This window comes from Mus musculus, chromosome 7, assembly GCF_000001635.26.
Source record: "Mus musculus strain C57BL/6J chromosome 7, GRCm38.p6 C57BL/6J".
In the NCBI taxonomy this organism is placed as follows: Eukaryota; Metazoa; Chordata; class Mammalia; order Rodentia; family Muridae; genus Mus; species Mus musculus.
This window is the reverse complement of record NC_000073.6, coordinates 99,853,728-99,870,007: the sequence shown is the minus strand read 5'-3', so window position 1 is coordinate 99,870,007 and position 16,280 is coordinate 99,853,728. Positions and strand designations below refer to the sequence as shown.

General features: G+C 45.4%; 2 protein-coding genes across 5 annotated transcripts in view; one reads left to right on the top strand and one right to left on the bottom strand.

The window, feature by feature from the left end:
- Positions 1-10,790, bottom strand: part of Xrra1 (X-ray radiation resistance associated 1) — a 58,607-nt gene extending 47,817 nt beyond the window's left edge. The window contains exons 1-3 of one of the 3 annotated variants that reach the window (NM_001164258.1): positions 10,778-10,790; positions 7,651-7,718; positions 2,564-2,661 (exon numbers count right to left, since the gene is read on the bottom strand). In NM_001164258.1, coding sequence (NP_001157730.1) covers positions 2,564-2,657 — 94 coding nt within the window. In that variant the 5' untranslated portion in view covers positions 2,658-2,661; positions 7,651-7,718; positions 10,778-10,790. Of the gene's footprint in view, positions 1-2,563; positions 2,662-6,329; positions 6,545-7,650; positions 7,719-10,777 lie in introns of those variants that run through there. The other 2 variants (XM_006508007.3, XM_017322345.2) reach the window with 2 other exon arrangements.
- Positions 1-16,280, top strand: part of Spcs2 (signal peptidase complex subunit 2 homolog (S. cerevisiae)) — a 32,772-nt gene that overhangs the window by 333 nt on the left and 16,159 nt on the right. Inside the window, exon 2 of one of the 2 annotated variants that reach the window (XM_006508117.3) lies at positions 6,592-6,780. In XM_006508117.3, coding sequence (XP_006508180.1) covers positions 6,775-6,780 — 6 coding nt within the window. In that variant the 5' untranslated portion in view covers positions 6,592-6,774. Of the gene's footprint in view, positions 1-6,591; positions 6,781-11,124; positions 11,245-16,280 lie in introns of those variants that run through there. The other variant, NM_025668.3, reaches the window with a different exon arrangement.

Below are 16,280 nucleotides of genomic sequence, written 5' to 3'. Positions count from 1 at the left end.
TTGCCAGTCCTCCTGCTCTGGTCTCGTGAGGCATCTCCCCTCCTGCTCTGGGCTAGGCAGTCTGCTACCCCGCCAGCAAAGGCTGCCCCACCTGGGCATGGATGTTGGTACTCCCTGACACTCAGCATATCCCTGACTCCTAAGGTAAGTCTGAGTTGGTGTGAAAATGCAAAGCGGCCAAGAGGAAAGGCCCAGATGTGCCAGGAGATCAGTGAGAAGAAGCTAGAAAGGTCAGGAGAGGCAGCCATAGGAAGTGCTGGAGCCTGACGAAGCACGCGAATGGTATAGCTTTTAGCAGAAAGGAGGATTGAGGAAGGATTCTTTTGTTTTGTTTTACTTTATAATTTTTCATTTTGAGATAACTTTACACTTTCAGAAAAGTTGCAAAAACAGTCAGATTGCCACATAGCCTTCACCTGGGTCCCCTGATGAAGTTCTTGCCTTTATAACAGCCACGAAGTTACTGGACTGGAGCAATTCGCACTGATGCAACATCAGCGACTGATGTCAGTCCTTCTTAGAAATCTGCCAGTTTCCTGACTAACGTCCTCCCTTTGCCCTGCTTCAAGACTACAGTGGGGGAGGGGATGCATGGGATGTACATATTTAATCCCAGCACTCTATATAGTCAGTGAATACCTGTGAGTTCAAGGTCAGCTTGTCTACATAAGTTCTAGAATAGTCAGGGATACCTAGAGATACTCAATTAAAAAACAAAACAAAACAAAACAAAACAAAAAAACCACATTGGGCAGCTTGTAGCTCAGTGGTAGAACTTACCCAAATTATGAAAAGCATGGGGTTTCATCATTCTTACCATCAGGAAACAAAATACACAAACAAATATCTACCTCATATTAGCTCTCCACAGGGGTCTCCTAAGCCTCTACAATCACATAAGTCAATTCCTGTTCTATCTACCCACTTGTTCTATCTATCTATCTATCTATCTATCTATCTATCTATCTATCATCTAACTATCCATTCATCCATCTACCCATCTTCTACTAGCTTTACTGCTTTAAAGAATCCTGACTGACATATTACCCAAAAGTGAGTTTTACCTGTAAAAAATATTACTGTGATATTTGAATAGTGATTTTATATTTCCCTCATGTCTTCTGTATTCATTAATGAGAGTTTTACCACAAGAAAAAGATGTTTCTTCTCTCCCACTTATTTATTGACTTAAATGTTTATTTATATCATTATGGGCTCATGAATATTTATCCTACCATTATTCATTTCCCTATCTAGGCTATTTATTTCCCAGATTTGGCTCTGTTGTCTGACTCCTGTGTCCTTTCAACCTGCCCTCAATGCTTTTGTGAGCACTTCTTTACTTTCTGGTACCACAAGATGTTTAAAGCCCAACCTGAATTCTTTTCTCCTTGCCTCAGACCTGTGAAGATCTATTTTTCTTGGGAGCTCTTATTCCTTTCATTGGAGAATTGTATTTAGAAACCAAGATCCAGGCAGCGAGTATATTCTTCACTATGTCCACACCTCCTTGCTCTCAGTCAGTATGTATAGCAACACATGCAGATAAACACCTCGCTCCCCTCTCTGTCTCTCTGTCTGTCTCTGTCTCTTTCTTCTGTGTGTAGAGAGAGTTTGAGGGAGGGAGGGAGAGGAAAAAAAAAACATGAGTCCACATTGATTGTTTCCTCACAGAATTCAAACAAGCAGGTGGCCAGGAGTGATGCCTAAGTGGAGAAGCAAGGAGAACAGGGCTGGGATGTAGCTCAGTAGTAGAACCCTGGCCTGCCACATGTGAGGCCCTGTGGTTGATCCCTAGTTACTAAACCCCTCAACAAATTGGAGAATAGGCTAGAGAAGAGTCAATCCATATCCTACATATTCTAAGGTCCCCCTTTCCAAGGTTTTTCTCTGTTTTCAGTTGCTAGTACTCAACTATGGCCTATAATTATTAAGTGGGAAATCCCAGAAAGAAAGAAGAATTTAAAACAACTTTGTAGAGATAATCTCTTTTGCACTGTGTAAAAGCATTCACTGTCAATAAAGGGCTGATTGGCCAATGAGCTGAGGCAGGATTAGAAGGTGGGACATCCAGCAAAAACAAAGAAAATCTGGGATTGAATGAGGTGCAGAAAGAGTGGAACAGAGCCTGATTGCTCATCTAATAAGAGAAATGGGAAGAAAGGTGCACAGCAGACTCAGAGGTCATAAAATGGTCTTTGAAAACCGTAGGGGAAGGGAAGGACTTCAGAAGACTCCGGCTAACTAGAACACTCAGGACAAAGCCAAAAGCTATGTGAGAAGAGCATCCTGGGAAGGAGGCGTAAATAAAGGAGAGGGTCATGGCAGAGAGTAAGGGTGGGTTAGGCTGCCATTGACATGGAGGGCCTCTACAGTGTCAGCAATGAGAGGCCGCTGAGCAGAAGGCACTGTGGTTAAACACACACCATAGAAGGCCGACTGAGGGTGCTACAAAAAGAGGGATGGGAGGGGTGGCCTGAGTGGCAAGGAGAAATTAAGCAAAAATGGCACCAGGCAGGAAGCTGGGCGTAGAGAAGAGGCAGCAACGGAGAAGTCACCTCACCTTCTTCCGGCAACCGAAGGAGACTTTTGGCTGGAAAGCAGTTGTTGAGGCAAGGCTTGCCATTGTCCATTTTGTACATTCCAGAAGACACCATCTCCCTGAAGGACACAGGCAGGGCAGCGGGGAGTCAGAAGAGTCAAAAGGGCAGGGGACCCCTTCACCCAGTGCCTAACACTCACGAGCCTAACAAGACCACTGTGTCCTGAGCATCCTACATCTAAGGACCAAGAGGCTTTGCTTCAGAAATGGGGCTGCTGAGAACAGATCAGGGAGGTGGGACCTGGGTTTTCCAATTCAAACCAGTCTTCATTCAGCAGAATACTAGATTAGGCTTGGACGGACCTGGCTTGAATCCTTGCCTTGCTGTGTGATAAGCAAGTTCCTCTCTTCCACTGAGAAACTCAAAGTAAAGTGGGGAGTGACAATCCTACCTTCTCAGAGGAGTGGGCAGATCTCATGTGAAGGGCCGAGTTGTCGTTGTTTTAACCCAGTTCAGAGAAATGGGGCTCACTTTTTAGGAAAAGTGATGCACAAACCAAGTTTAGACTGGATAAATCCGGCTTGAGGGGTAAACTCAATTTACTGACGGAGAGAAGAATAAATGGTCCAAAAAGGAAGAAGCGTAGAACTGAGGGCATTGCGGTGCTCAAGAAGAAGCTGTCAGTCTCAGGAAGGGGGGTGTGTCAAGGACTCTTCCAGAGAGGCAGAACAGGAAAGATAGTGCCTGCCCCTGAAGGGCACTTGCTATGAGGAGTGGGGTTCGGGGAATTGGCTGTGCTTTCAAACTGTAGGTGACTGGAAGATATAGTCAACTTCTGAGTTTTGCACAAGAGCTATGCTTGAGAAAGGAGGCCTGACAAAATTGGTGCCAATGAATGAGGCTGGCAATGGGTACTGCAAGTAGGGAGTGTGCTGTACCAGGCCAGTGCGAGGTTCCCACGTAACACAGGAACTAAACCAGGAGAAAGAGAAAGCACCCCGAGAGAAGGGGCTGGGAAGCCAGGTAAGGTTAACCCCTAACACAGGCCATGAGGAATAACAGTAGGCTTCCAGGGAAAGGGACAACTAAATACCAAGGAGTTGGGAGAGGGAGGAAGGCAGAGTAATTCGAGCAAGGTAACCACAAGCAAAGTTTCCAAAGACCTGTGCTGGGAAAGGGAAGGCTGAGATAAGCAGGAAGGCATGGTGAAGAGGAAGCAGGTGACAGGGTAGGATTTGGGGATGTGGGGTGTGGGGAATATCTGGGGATACGCTCCTGGCTCACAAAGGGAGCAAAAGCAGCCAATGCTTTCACGCTGGTCCCAGCCTTGGAGGGCAGGCACTACATGCAGAGCATAGGCCAAATACTGGCAAGATACTTACTGGGTGGCCTTGGACACTTAAATTACTTAACATTGCACCACACTGCCTCAGTTTCTCCCTTTATGAAATGCAGAGAGTAAGTGGACGTCTTCCATGGAACTGTTGTGATGATATAACGAGAGAGGCTTGGGAGTGGGTTTGGGAGAGCAAACAGCACCTGACTAGCACACAATGAGAGTCTTCTGGGATGACCATTGTTAACGGGATGAGAAAGGCTCGCCTATATATCTGTCACCAAGAGGAGGGAGCAGATCTGAGGAGGAGAGAATGAGAAAGATGGGCGGCCTTAACCCCATCTGGAGGAAGGGTAGTTGGAACCTAGGGGAGGGGCTCCTCCACTGAGGAGAAGGAGGGACAGCTACAATAGGGAAGACATTTTGTACATCCTGACTGGCCCATTTCTCTACCACCTAAGAAATAAAAATAATACAAAGGAAATAACCTTTCACTTCCTGCTGGTTGTACATGTATGTACATACATGTATGCAGAAAGAAATGTGTGTACGTGCATGTATACAGACAGAAATTGGGAAGAGGTTCTGCCTCCAGGGTTTGAGTTGGGCTTTTATTTTTAAAGCTCATGTTGTTACTGTCCTCAGAATAATTCCTCAGAAGAGTTGCTCCCCCTAATCACAGTGGAATGTAGCACTTGTCACTCAGGAAACAGGAAGTTAAAGAGCTTGCCGAGTTTAGGAATAATGACTAAGAGCTGAGGGCAGTAGGGGCCTTGCCTGGCGTGTGCAAGAGCTTGAGCTTAATCCCACCACCACCACCACAACAACAACAATAGAACAACAACAACAACAACAACAACCAACAACAACAAAACCCAAACCAACCAAACACAAAAACCCCCTGGGATTTATCTAATCATCTGTATGTATTTATTGGTCCTTGTTTGTCTGGTGTCAGACCTTGTAAAAACTTACGTAAGTAGCTAACTGTGGCAAATACAGGCTTTTGTAGGAGTTGGGTAAGCTGTGGGAGAGAGAAAAGAAATCTGGGTGCCAGCAACAGGAGGGAAGCAGAGGGTGTGTGTGTGTGTGTGTGTGTGTGTGTGTGTGTGTGTGTGTGTATGTGTGTGCATGTGTGTGTATGTGTGTGTGTGTATGTGTGTGCATGTGTGCGTGTGCACGCGCGCACGTGTGTGTGTGTGTGTGTGTGTGTGTGTGTGTGTACATGCCTGCAGGAGCAGCTCCTATTCAGTCCTTCCCAGTTGCTGCCAAGCAGAAATCTGAGTCAACATTGCCACATTCCCCCACCCCCCCAGCCCCTCCTTTTTTCCCCAAGAGAAGTCTGGTTGTCTTTTTTTGGAGGGGGAGGGTATGGAACCCGATTATTTAAGCATGAGCAACTCATCTATCGTTTTTGAAACAATGTGCAGGCCAAACCAAACATATCTGGGAAGATAGTCAACTCTAAGGCTCCTGTTGGTTTTCTATGATGAAAATCCTTTGACTTTCACGGGTTAAAGTAAGAAATTCTATTCAAAAACAAACAAGCAAACAAACAAACAAACAAAACCCACCAGAATACTATTATTACTTAGCTTTACAAATCTAACAACAAGCATTTGCTGTTGCCTGGCAATGCACAGCAGGGGACTGCCCAATGTGGCCTGACCCTGTTCTGGGGCTGGAGCCTTTCTTTTTATCCTCTGCTTCTATTGGTCATTTGCTGTGGCAAAATTTCCATTCACAATGGTCTAGCAGACTACCCTTCTCCACCGCCTTCGTTCATCCTCAGATTGTACCCCACCTAGACTGCCACCATACTCTTCTGACTGGATTCTCACGGGAAAGCCATAGGCCCTAGTCATTTTTGTTTGTTAAGCTAAACAAACATTTTGCTTTTGCTTTGCTGGAGATGGAACCCAGGGCCTCAGACACAATGGGCAAGTGCTCTGCTACTGAACCCAAGGCCCCCCATCTTGTTCTTGAAACCTGTTCTCCAAGGTCCTTGGCATCTCTACCCTACCTTGCCAGCCTAGCCACTCCTGTCCATTTAGCCTGGAGGGTATGTGGTGAACAGTGTTCCCAGCTTTGTCCGTGTGCTTAGTGCTTAGTGTTGTTTCCGCAAAGCATATCCCTTCTCACTCTGTCCACCTTGGTTGATCTCACCCCTTAAAATTCAGTTGCGGGGCCTGTCTCTCAGAGATCTGAGTCTCTTAAATTGTGAAACTTAGAGATTTTTCCTTGACAGACTTTAGTTATCAAAAAACCTGCTTTGGGGCAGCTTCAGATAATGTGAGACCATCTGAGGCCCCCTGGCTGAAGGAAGGGAGTTAAGTGAAGGCTGTGAGACTTCAGTCTTAGAGTATATAGGAAGAATCCATAAATGACAGGGGCAGTGAGGAAGCAGGGAGCGAGGTGTCCTGGGAAAAGGTTTCCTTGGAGTGACAAACCTGAGGTGAGGCAGAAGGAAGTGGGCAGTTCCTGAACAAGGAACTCAAGTGCGGCTCTAGTTTCTGCTACAAAGCCGTGGTGAGGATGACCTGAAGCCATGGATAAGGTCCGTGGAGGAAAGCCATCTTTCCCCACCCCAGCACATGCCACCCCTCTGAGAGCCTTTACTGATCTCTCTAGGGGGGTGGGGGGAACGATCGTCCTTTTGCTAGACTCTGAGCTAATTCATTCACTTTGTAATTTTCTCCTTTATGACTCAAGCACTTCCGACCTCACAAGATAACCAGCAACCCTGCAAAGCTCCCCCCAGGGGACTGGGAACCTCTGGGTTTGAACATGTCAGTCTATTGCCTCTGATCTCCCCGTGGGATCTAGCGCATCAGAAGTACCTAAGAGACATGAGAGTCTGATGAAGGATGTGGTGGTACTCCTGGGACCAAAAGGATGCAGGTAAATCTCATCTCTCTAATTTCCCTCGAGGGAAAGAGCAGTGTTACATAGTTAATTGTTTGTTTATCCTAACACAAATCCAGCACATAACAGATTCCTTTGGAACCTGTTGTTGGATGAGGAAGTAAAGGCTGGGCTCTCTGGTTTAGTGAGGAGCCTGTGTGCATTCTGATCCCCTCCGATTACCTCATCTATATCAACTCACGTCCTGATTTGTTTGTTTTTGTCAACAGACCCTAACTAGAATTAGTGCCATCTCGGAAGTATGAACATAAACTGAGAAAATGCCTCTATGAGGCTGGCCTATGGACAAGCCTGTGCCACATGGTTTTTGATTAATGACTGATGTGGGGAGGGCCCAGGTCTCAGTTGGAAAGCATCCTGGGTTGTGGGAGAAAGCAAGCTAAGTAAGTAGGCGTTCCTCTGTGGTCTCTGCTTCAGTTCCTGCCCTGTTTAGTTCCTGCCGTGGCTTCCCTGGTTGACAACTGTGATCAGGATCTGTAAAACACGTAAACCCCTCTTCTCCCTAAGTTGCTTTTTTTTTTTTTTTTTTTTTTTTTTGCCAGTGTTTTTATCACAGCAACAGAGAGCCAGACTAGAACACCCTAACACCTGACACAGAGCCTAGAATTCTCTTTTTTAAAAAAAAAAAAAAAAGAGCAGGTGACCAGGTACAAACCAGTTGATTTGTTTTTCAGGATACCTCTCTGGAGATCAACCAATCTATCAGCTAGCCAGGAGACAGACAGCTAGCCAGGGAGCGCCTGCGTAAATCACTGTCAGGAAAATGCTAGAGATGGCAGCCACTAGGAAGGCTCCCACAATTCACCAGGATACTAGGGCGTAGGTACAAGCCTATTTGGTACTTACTTGATCTTTGACCTCGGGAATGATTCTTTGCCTTCCTTTTGCTTTTGTTTCTTTACCTGTCTCTTTACCTGTAAAAGAGATCATGTAATTCCTTTTAGCCCATTGTTAAGCACTCTTGAACCTTAGCAATTGTATCCGACATTTTGGATCATTGGAGCCTTATGCTCCAAACTGTGTATGAAGAAGGGTCAGGGCATGTGTAGTGGGGATAAGAGAATGAAAGCAATTCCATGAAAAAGATGGGGTAGCTATGAAGAGACAGGGAGCAGGGAATGCAGTCAGTCTGTTCAAGGCCCTGGTCTTGATCCTGAATATCACACCTGTGCACACCCAAAAGATACAGAGACAGACATGGGCATAACTTTACAAGAGCTACACTGTTGCACAGTAGAGTGCAGCTGCATTGTTTAAGCGGGCTACAGAAAGGGCCAATGGTAAAGGAAGGGGCCATCTAGAATGTCATTTCAGTGAAATACATCTCTGCAGAGCCCAAGCAGAAAAGTCAAAGCTGAAAGGGAAGACCCAGTCTGGGAAAAAATAAACTCTATACATTTAACACAAAGGATAAATCCATCTCAGGCATGACCCAGGACGTAAATAATTACAGGAATCCCAACTCAGCATGAGGAATAATAACAGATGGGAAGGTATGGGTACGCAACTAAAGGGCCCAGAAGGGGACATAGCTCCTAGTTACATTTTTCTAGAATGTCGCCCAGCAGGAGAATGAACTTATCTTCAGGGTAGAAAATGAAAGTTCAAGGTCCAGATTTAAGGGTTAACTTCAGCTACCGCTGGACCCTTTCTCAAACTTGAAAGCTAACGTCAAGCTGACTTTGGTACCTCCTAGCTCCAACACACAGCATCTTTGGTCTATTTGTCTCTTTCCTACAACTGTGTGCCTGCATCACCCCCACATGGGACCCCCACACAGGCACTGATGCTCCTGATTGGCAGCCATCAGCACACTCCCTTCCTGTGCCTTTATCGTGATTCAGGCAGTTTCTTTTCCTGTACCTCCCTGTTCCCAGATTGACCCTCTGCTACCGTCTCAGGCCCACTTCATTTCTTGATAGCTTCTTCATTTTTTTAAAAAATTTATTTAATGTGTTTTGCCTACATGTGTGCATGTGCACCCAATGCCCACAGGCGATAACAGAGGGCACTGGATCACTTGGAACTGGAATTATAGATGGTTGTGAGCCTTCAAATGCATGCTAGGAACTGAACTGGAATCCTGTGCAGAAATACCAAGTGCTCCTTCTTAACTGCTGAGCCATCTCTCTAGCCTTCAGGCCTATTTCTTAATGGAGGTACTCGATTACAATGTATCAGAGTGATCTGCTTTTCTGACGGTTCCCCACTACACCCACCCCGGGCTGAGGCCTTCCAAGGGCAAGCCTAGGTTCCAGTAACCTCTTCATCTCCAGCATCTCAAACAGGACATGGCCTACAGAAGGATGACACTTGATAAATGCTACCTCAACTAAACAGATGCATAAGCAAAATGCTGCAGGCGTACTTTGCTTTGTCTGCAAGGAAGGCAGAAGCAAGGACCAAGGGAGGTTCACAGAGCGGGTACCAGTAGACCTGGGTGCTAAAAAAACAGAGAAGTGACAAGAGGGATGAGTGGTAACAACCAAAAGTTATGAGACACACAACTGTGAAAGGACAATAGAAACCCCATGTGTCCCCATTTAAGGACTTCCCACCCATTTGTCTCCATTTTGAGGACCAGGCTTGATTTCCAAAAAGCCATAAGACACCAGCTTCAGGAATAGACCATAAGTCCCAGAAAGTAGGTCATAAGGCACCAGCTCTAGGAACAGACCATAAAATCCAGAACAAGATCAGAAAACCCTCTCCCAAAGAACAGCCTGGAGATAACCACAAAAATAGGAAAATATCTGATCTCAGAATGGGCCATTTGCACTGGTCAGCCCTATTTCATCACACGATTGAATGCTCATGACATGGGAATGTAGACTTCTGATCACCTATGACCCCCCCCACCCCCACCCCCAGCACCTACCAATGAAATTTTAGATCACCTAATCCTTCTAGAGAGTTCCCTCAGTTCTCTATAAGAAGGCCTGCATGCGTTTATCTGGGGTCACCATTTCAAAGAATGGTTGGCCCCTGCATGCTGGTGTTTCTGCAGAATAAATGCTCTTTGTTTTTGTATACTCTCTGAGCCTGGGGTCTTCTTTCAGTGATTTTTGGACCCTTACAACTGGAGTGGCCAGGAATTGCTTAATCGAGGATGAAATCTAATCTGCTATTCTTTAGTGATCATGTGAACATAGCCTTGCCAAGAACATTTTGTCTCTTTCATTCAGAGGTATATTCTAAGTGTGTAGAACAGGACTGAGTACATGCTAAGCGATTCAGAGGCTGGGCATGGTATTATACACCTTTGGTTCCAGCACTAAGGAGTCAGAGGTAGGTGGATCTCTGGGAGTTTGAAGCCAATTTGTCTACACAGTGAGTTTCAGGACAGCTAGACCTAATGGTGAGACCCTGTCTCAGAAAAACAAAACAAAATGTCTAGCGAATTCAGTATCTGGCGGATCATCTGTACACATATGGAAAATATGTAGGTATAAAAACTAAATAATGCAATGTAATATGGCATAAAGTGATATTACTATGAGATATCCCAGGTCTATTTTCCTTATATGCCTTAGTTTCAGTGTCAAGTTTTTTTGGTGCTCAATATTTTTTTCTCTCAATATTTATAAAAATCACATTGTCAAACTGGAAACATGCTTTTAAGTTTAAAAAACTAAAAAGTTGGTTTTAAGTGTGTTCTGACTTATGCTCTCTGGCTTCTGAAAAATTCCTTTTCTTGTCTATACAGCATTATCCTGAGACAGACACAGAATGGGTGGATGTAAGTGCATGTAGGGCACTGCCTAGCACACAGTAGGCACTCAATAAATGATAGTTCTACAGGAAACATTACTAACAGCTGAGATTATGGTTACTTCGGAGAGAATAATCGAGCTGATATTCTACCTTCAGGGACAGAAAGGGGTGAAGAGCAGGCTCTACCTCCCTTCTTAGGACACAACATCTGGGGCTGGAAAGACTCATAATTCAAGCAAAATTAAGTTTCCAGCCACACCTGCCTTCGGCGTCGTTTCCGCCTCCGAAGAGCCCGCGGAGGCGATGTCCCTGTCAGGCGGAGTGCACGCCTGCAAGCCTCACGGGAATCTCGGAGTCGCTCCACGGTGGCGCTTGCCACAGCCTTCCCCACCCACTCCTTAGTAACCGCGAGGATGTGGCTAGCAACGGAGGCGGCAACCGGCGACGGCAGATTCTAACTACAAGTCCCGTCAAGCCCCGCGGCCTCTTTCAGCCCTCATCAGCACACCAGACTACGGATCCCGATGGGCTCTGCGCTGCCTATCACATGAGCAGCTTCAGCCAATCGGCTTCGGACAAGTCGTATGGGAGGGAGACACGGAGGGAGACAAGATGGCAGCGTCGGCGTCGCAGGGTGGGAGAAGCGGCGGTGGCGGAGGCAGTAGTGGGGCTGGCGGCGGCCCCAGCTGCGGGACAAGCAGCAGCCGCAGTGGTTTGTTGGATAAGGTGAGGAGCTTAGTCCTGGGGACAATCTAGAGCCCGGGGAATGCCCAGGAGCTGGTGAGCCCAGCTTCCCATCCCCACCCCCTTATTTTCTGTGGCTCCTTGAGCGCTCCTCCGTAGCACACGAACGCACACTTGTAACTTGCCCTCTCTACACGTTGGAAAACAATCCTTCCCTTTAGTCGTCTCTTTAAGCAAGTGCTGCTGGTCCCTAACCGCCACCGCAGCTTCTCGTAATTATGGCAATATTTCACCATAATGATCACGTTTCTATTGTGCTAGGAGGGCCACTCTTGAAAATGCCCATAACATCAACGTGGAAAATGGAACTTCTAAAGAAATTGAAAGAATCTCCTCGAAGTCAGTATTCCCCAAACCCTTCCACCATCATCCTCGCGTGTTGCTACAGAGCCCAAAGAGTTCCTTGGCCTTTAAAGTTTTTAAGGGTTTTTTTTTTTTTTTTGGTTTCTTTTAATTTTTTCATGATATGTCAAATAATGAAATATTCGTATGTTGACTTCCCTTGCTGGTCTGATAGGAAGCCTTAAGATTCTTTGTCCCTCTTGGGTTCCCTGCCTTTCTCTTCCCCTGCGTGGCCTTTTCTGTCTGTACCAGCTGACTGCTTTCCACTCTGCCTACACAATTTCTAAAGAATTTCACGTCCTTGTCCATAAGGGCTTAAAGGAAAGAGTCAGGGGAGGAACGCTGCTCCTGGATTGACCATCTTGCCCCTTGCACAGCAACTTGCAAGAGACAGTTGCCTGAAAAACGGGCCTGGCATTAGTTTTGCCTCTAGCTCTGTGTCCTAAAATGTGCCTGTTCTCCTTATTGCCTTCCTTATTCTGTAGAATGAGGGGTTTAGTCCAGCATACCTTCTGGCCCCCTTCCAGGGTTGTCCTTCCCAGCTGATGTGATGAGGGTGAAGCATGGTGCTTTCATATAGTAAACCACTTTTCTTGAAACATTTTAATCGAAATGCTCTATTACTCCTCTGTGTGGAACAGATGGCTAGGGCTTAAGAGATGGATGCCTGATCATCCCGCATTTGTGTAGCTTCCTACATGGTAGGCAGCACTCCACCACTGACCCACGTCCCCAGTTCCCCTTGTCTTTTGGAGGGTCCTTAGAGTCAAGTTTGAGACAGGGTCTTGCTGTGTAGCTAAGCTGGCCTGGACTGGAACTGGCTTTGTGCAGGATCCAGGGACCAAACTCGGCTTGTAAGCCTTGAGCCATCTGTCTGGTCCTCAAGTCTTTCTTGAGGAAAGAATATGATAGTGCTTAAGATTTCTTAGTAGGCTTACTAGAAGGGTTTAAGTAAACTTAGTGAAAGGTAGGGTTAGACTGGAGAAAGTTACTTAGGAGTGGAATGTAAAGAGACTATATAAAGTGACTTGAGGAAGGTTATTTACATAGCTCAATGAACTAGACCCAATAATAGTGTATAGTATATACTATACACTAATATATAGGATTTCTTAGAAGGGTAAGTTTGAATTCTAGTGTAGCATAAAAAGCCCTGGATGACTGCTCATTACTGAACTTGTATTTCTTTACCACAATAAGCATTGTAGGTATTCTCATTATAGGCTCATTATAAAGATCAAATTATATAATACTGGTAATGTTAAGATCTGTATAAAAACAGAATGACAAGATTCTCCAACTGGGATATCAGAAAGGTAGAGTGTTCTCACAGAGGGACATTTGGAAGAGTCTTCATTTTGTTTTGTTGATACAGGGCCTTACTGTGTAATCCAGGTTGGTCTTTCTGCCTCTGCCTGCCTAATGTGCAATCATAGGCATTTCCACCATACCTCCCCACCTCATATTCAACCATGAAATGAAAGACAGAAGAGTGAAAATGGTCCAGAGCTGTTTAAGGTCCTTTTTCCTGGAAAAACCTCCTTTCTGCTAACTTTGAATTGTTCCCTCTCTGAGTTCCTCCCGCGTCTGGTGCACCTGTTGGTCTCTGTGTCCTGCCCATTTGGGTGTTTCCGGTTTCCTGTGAGGGTTTCTCTATACTGATCTGTGTAGTCGTAGAGTGAGTGCTTATAGCCCTGAATTTCGCTGAGACAAATGCCAGCCCAGTCTTAGGAAGAGCTGTAGAGGATGCTGCTTTGAAGTGTCTCGCACTGACTGACTGCTGAGGTGGAGAGCTTGGGGACTGGTCCTGAGTGACAGCGCGTCCGGAATCACATGAGGATGCCGCCTTTACAGCCTTGTGACTTTTATTTCTCTCTTTTTACTTCCAGCCTTTGGGCCTGGAGGAGGGTGTCAGTTCTGCGCCTGTAGTTTCCCTTGCTGTGAGGATGTGCAGTCTGGGTGTGCGAATGTGCTCGCTGCTCTACACTGGTGTGAGTGTCTGCTCCTCTGAAACCAACCTTCAAAACCAAGCAGCACATACTTCCTGTCTTTTAAAAATAAGTTTGCAGATCTAATCTTCCATCTTGAAGTGACTTCGTTCACTGCACTAAGTTATTTTTGCCCCAAATCTTTCAGAGCATTTTGTTCTGTGTGGCAGCTATAAAGAGTAGCTGTTTCTCAGTTTGTTCGGGCTATTGAAATTTGGTATGGTACGGCATGGTAGGTATGTATGTATTTATTTATTTATGGTAAATTATTATCCAATCCTTTTTAACCTCATTACCTGGATTCTGTCTCTTGGTTGGATTCTCAACCTTACTTTAGAACAAATTCTGTAGCTTAGTTGAGAATATAGATCTGGGGCCAGCCTTGTTTTGAATTCTGGCTCTCTCCACGCCAGCTGTATATTCTTGGACCAGTTACCACATGTCTTTGTAACTCAGTTTCTGCCCTTGTAAAGTGGGGCTGATAGCTGTGTGTGCTCCTCTTATCCTCCTCCTTTCTGGATTTTGACTGCCTTAAATAAATATTTTTAGTACATGTGTGAAAACTGTCCATATCAGATTCCCTCTGTTTTTAGTTAAAAACGATAAATTTCCATATCTCCCAGATCAGAATAAGATTTTGTAGTATTGAGGCCTGGCTGTCCATATGTTTCATATATTTTTTGTTACCCATTCATTTTAATAGTGTATTTTTAAAAATTGAAAATAATTTTCAAGTTTTACTGTCCAATGGTTTTTTTTTATCATTGGTGTACGATTTCAGGAAGGTTTTATAAATCCCTCCAACCCAATACCCATTAGCAGTCTACCCTGGGCTTTATTCTTAGCTCCAGGCCACCATAAAGCTTTTTTTCAGTGAGGAGGCTCAAATGGAGACTCTCATGCTTGTAAGCTAGCAAGAAGTCTAGCTTCCGTCTGAGTGTGTCTGTTGTGGACATTTTATATAAATGAAATGTAAATGAACTATTGTTACTAGCTTCTTTCATGTAACATGTTTTCAAAGTTCACATGTGTTCTTGTGGTTTGGTGTAGTTGTTTTGAGACAGGGTTTCTCTGTGTAGCCCTGGCATTCCTGGAACTTACTCTGTAGATCAGGCTGGCCTCAAATTCGGAGATCCTCCTGCCTCTGCCTCCTAAGTGTTAGGATTAAAGGTGTGCATCACCATAGCCTAACTAGTTCACATGTTTTATAGCATGTATCAAACTTTATTTTATATACCGTATACTGGAGTTTTATGTCAACTTGACACAGCTGGAGTTATCACAGAGAAAGGAGCTTCAGTTGGGGAAATGCCTCCATGAGATCCAGCTGTAAGGCGTTTTCTAAATTAGTGATCAAGAGGGAAGGGCCCATTGTGGGTGGTGCCATCTCTGGGCTGGTAGTCTTGGGTTCTATAAGAGAGCAGGCTGAGGAAGCCAGGGGAAGCAAGCCAGTAATGAACATCCCTCCATGGCCTCTGCATCAGCTCCTGCTTCCTGACCTGCTTGAGTTCCAGTCCTGACTTCCTTGGTGATGAACAGCAGTATGGAAGTGTAACCTGAATAAACCCTTTCCTCCCCAGCTTGCTTCTTGGTCATGATGTTTGTGCAGGAATAGAAACCCTGACTAAGACATACTGATAACCCATTTTAAAGTTTCTGTATGTCTGAGTGTGATGTGAGTGCCGTGGCACTTGGTGGATATAGAGGACACACTCCGATGTCCTCACTCTTTGCCTGGGAGAGATCATCCTGTTTCCACCCCGTCCTCACAGGAGCATGGGCGTTGCAGATGTTACACAGATGTTCACAACTAAGTCCAGTTGTACATGTGGCTTCTGGGACTCCAAACTCAGGGCTTCACACTCCTGTGACCAGTGCTTTACCTACTGAAGCCCTCCCTCTGCTGGATGCTGCTGATACATCACATTTTATTTTTTCATTTATCGGTTAATATTTGTATCATGCACCTTTTGGCTGTGTGACACCTACTCTAAACACAGTTGTTCACTGGGTGGACATCTTCAGTTCTTTGGGCTATGTACCTAGGAGTGGAATTGCTGGGTCATGTGGTAACTTGATATTTTAATTGATTAATTTTTGAAATGTGGTCTCTGTAGCCCAGGCTGACCTGGACCTGGTGTGGTCTTGCCTCACTCTTCTGAGTGCTAGGATTACAGGCTCCCTTGGTGTGTACTGCTGTAGTTGGCAGTGTGAACCTGGGCGAGTCTGATGCAGTGGTCAACTTTATTCAGCGATCAGACAAGACAGTTTATTCTCTGAGGGTTCAGAAGAGTCACCTGAGTGCGTGTACAATCTCAAGAGCAAGCCTCGTGCGGTTAAAAACAGCGGACGTGAACTCATCCCTTCCCACTATACCTTCGAGGACCACAAAATTCATTCCAGGAACGAGTCTGTGTTCTGAAGAAACTCATGTCACAAGGCTCATGTCTTGTCTTATAAGCCCTCAGAAATCTCACACTGGACTGTGTTCTGACACCTTGGTCCTGTGCTCGCTTTCTGAGGAGCTGTCAAAACTGCTTTGCACATCAGGGGTGCCACTTGACATTGCCACAGAGAACCCAGAAAGCCACTTACAGTGTAGTTGCAGTTTCTAAGCTGGTTGCTGTAGTGTTTAAGTGCATGATCTGCCATATCCATCGACTACGGGCTCATCTCACGTCTTGTTTT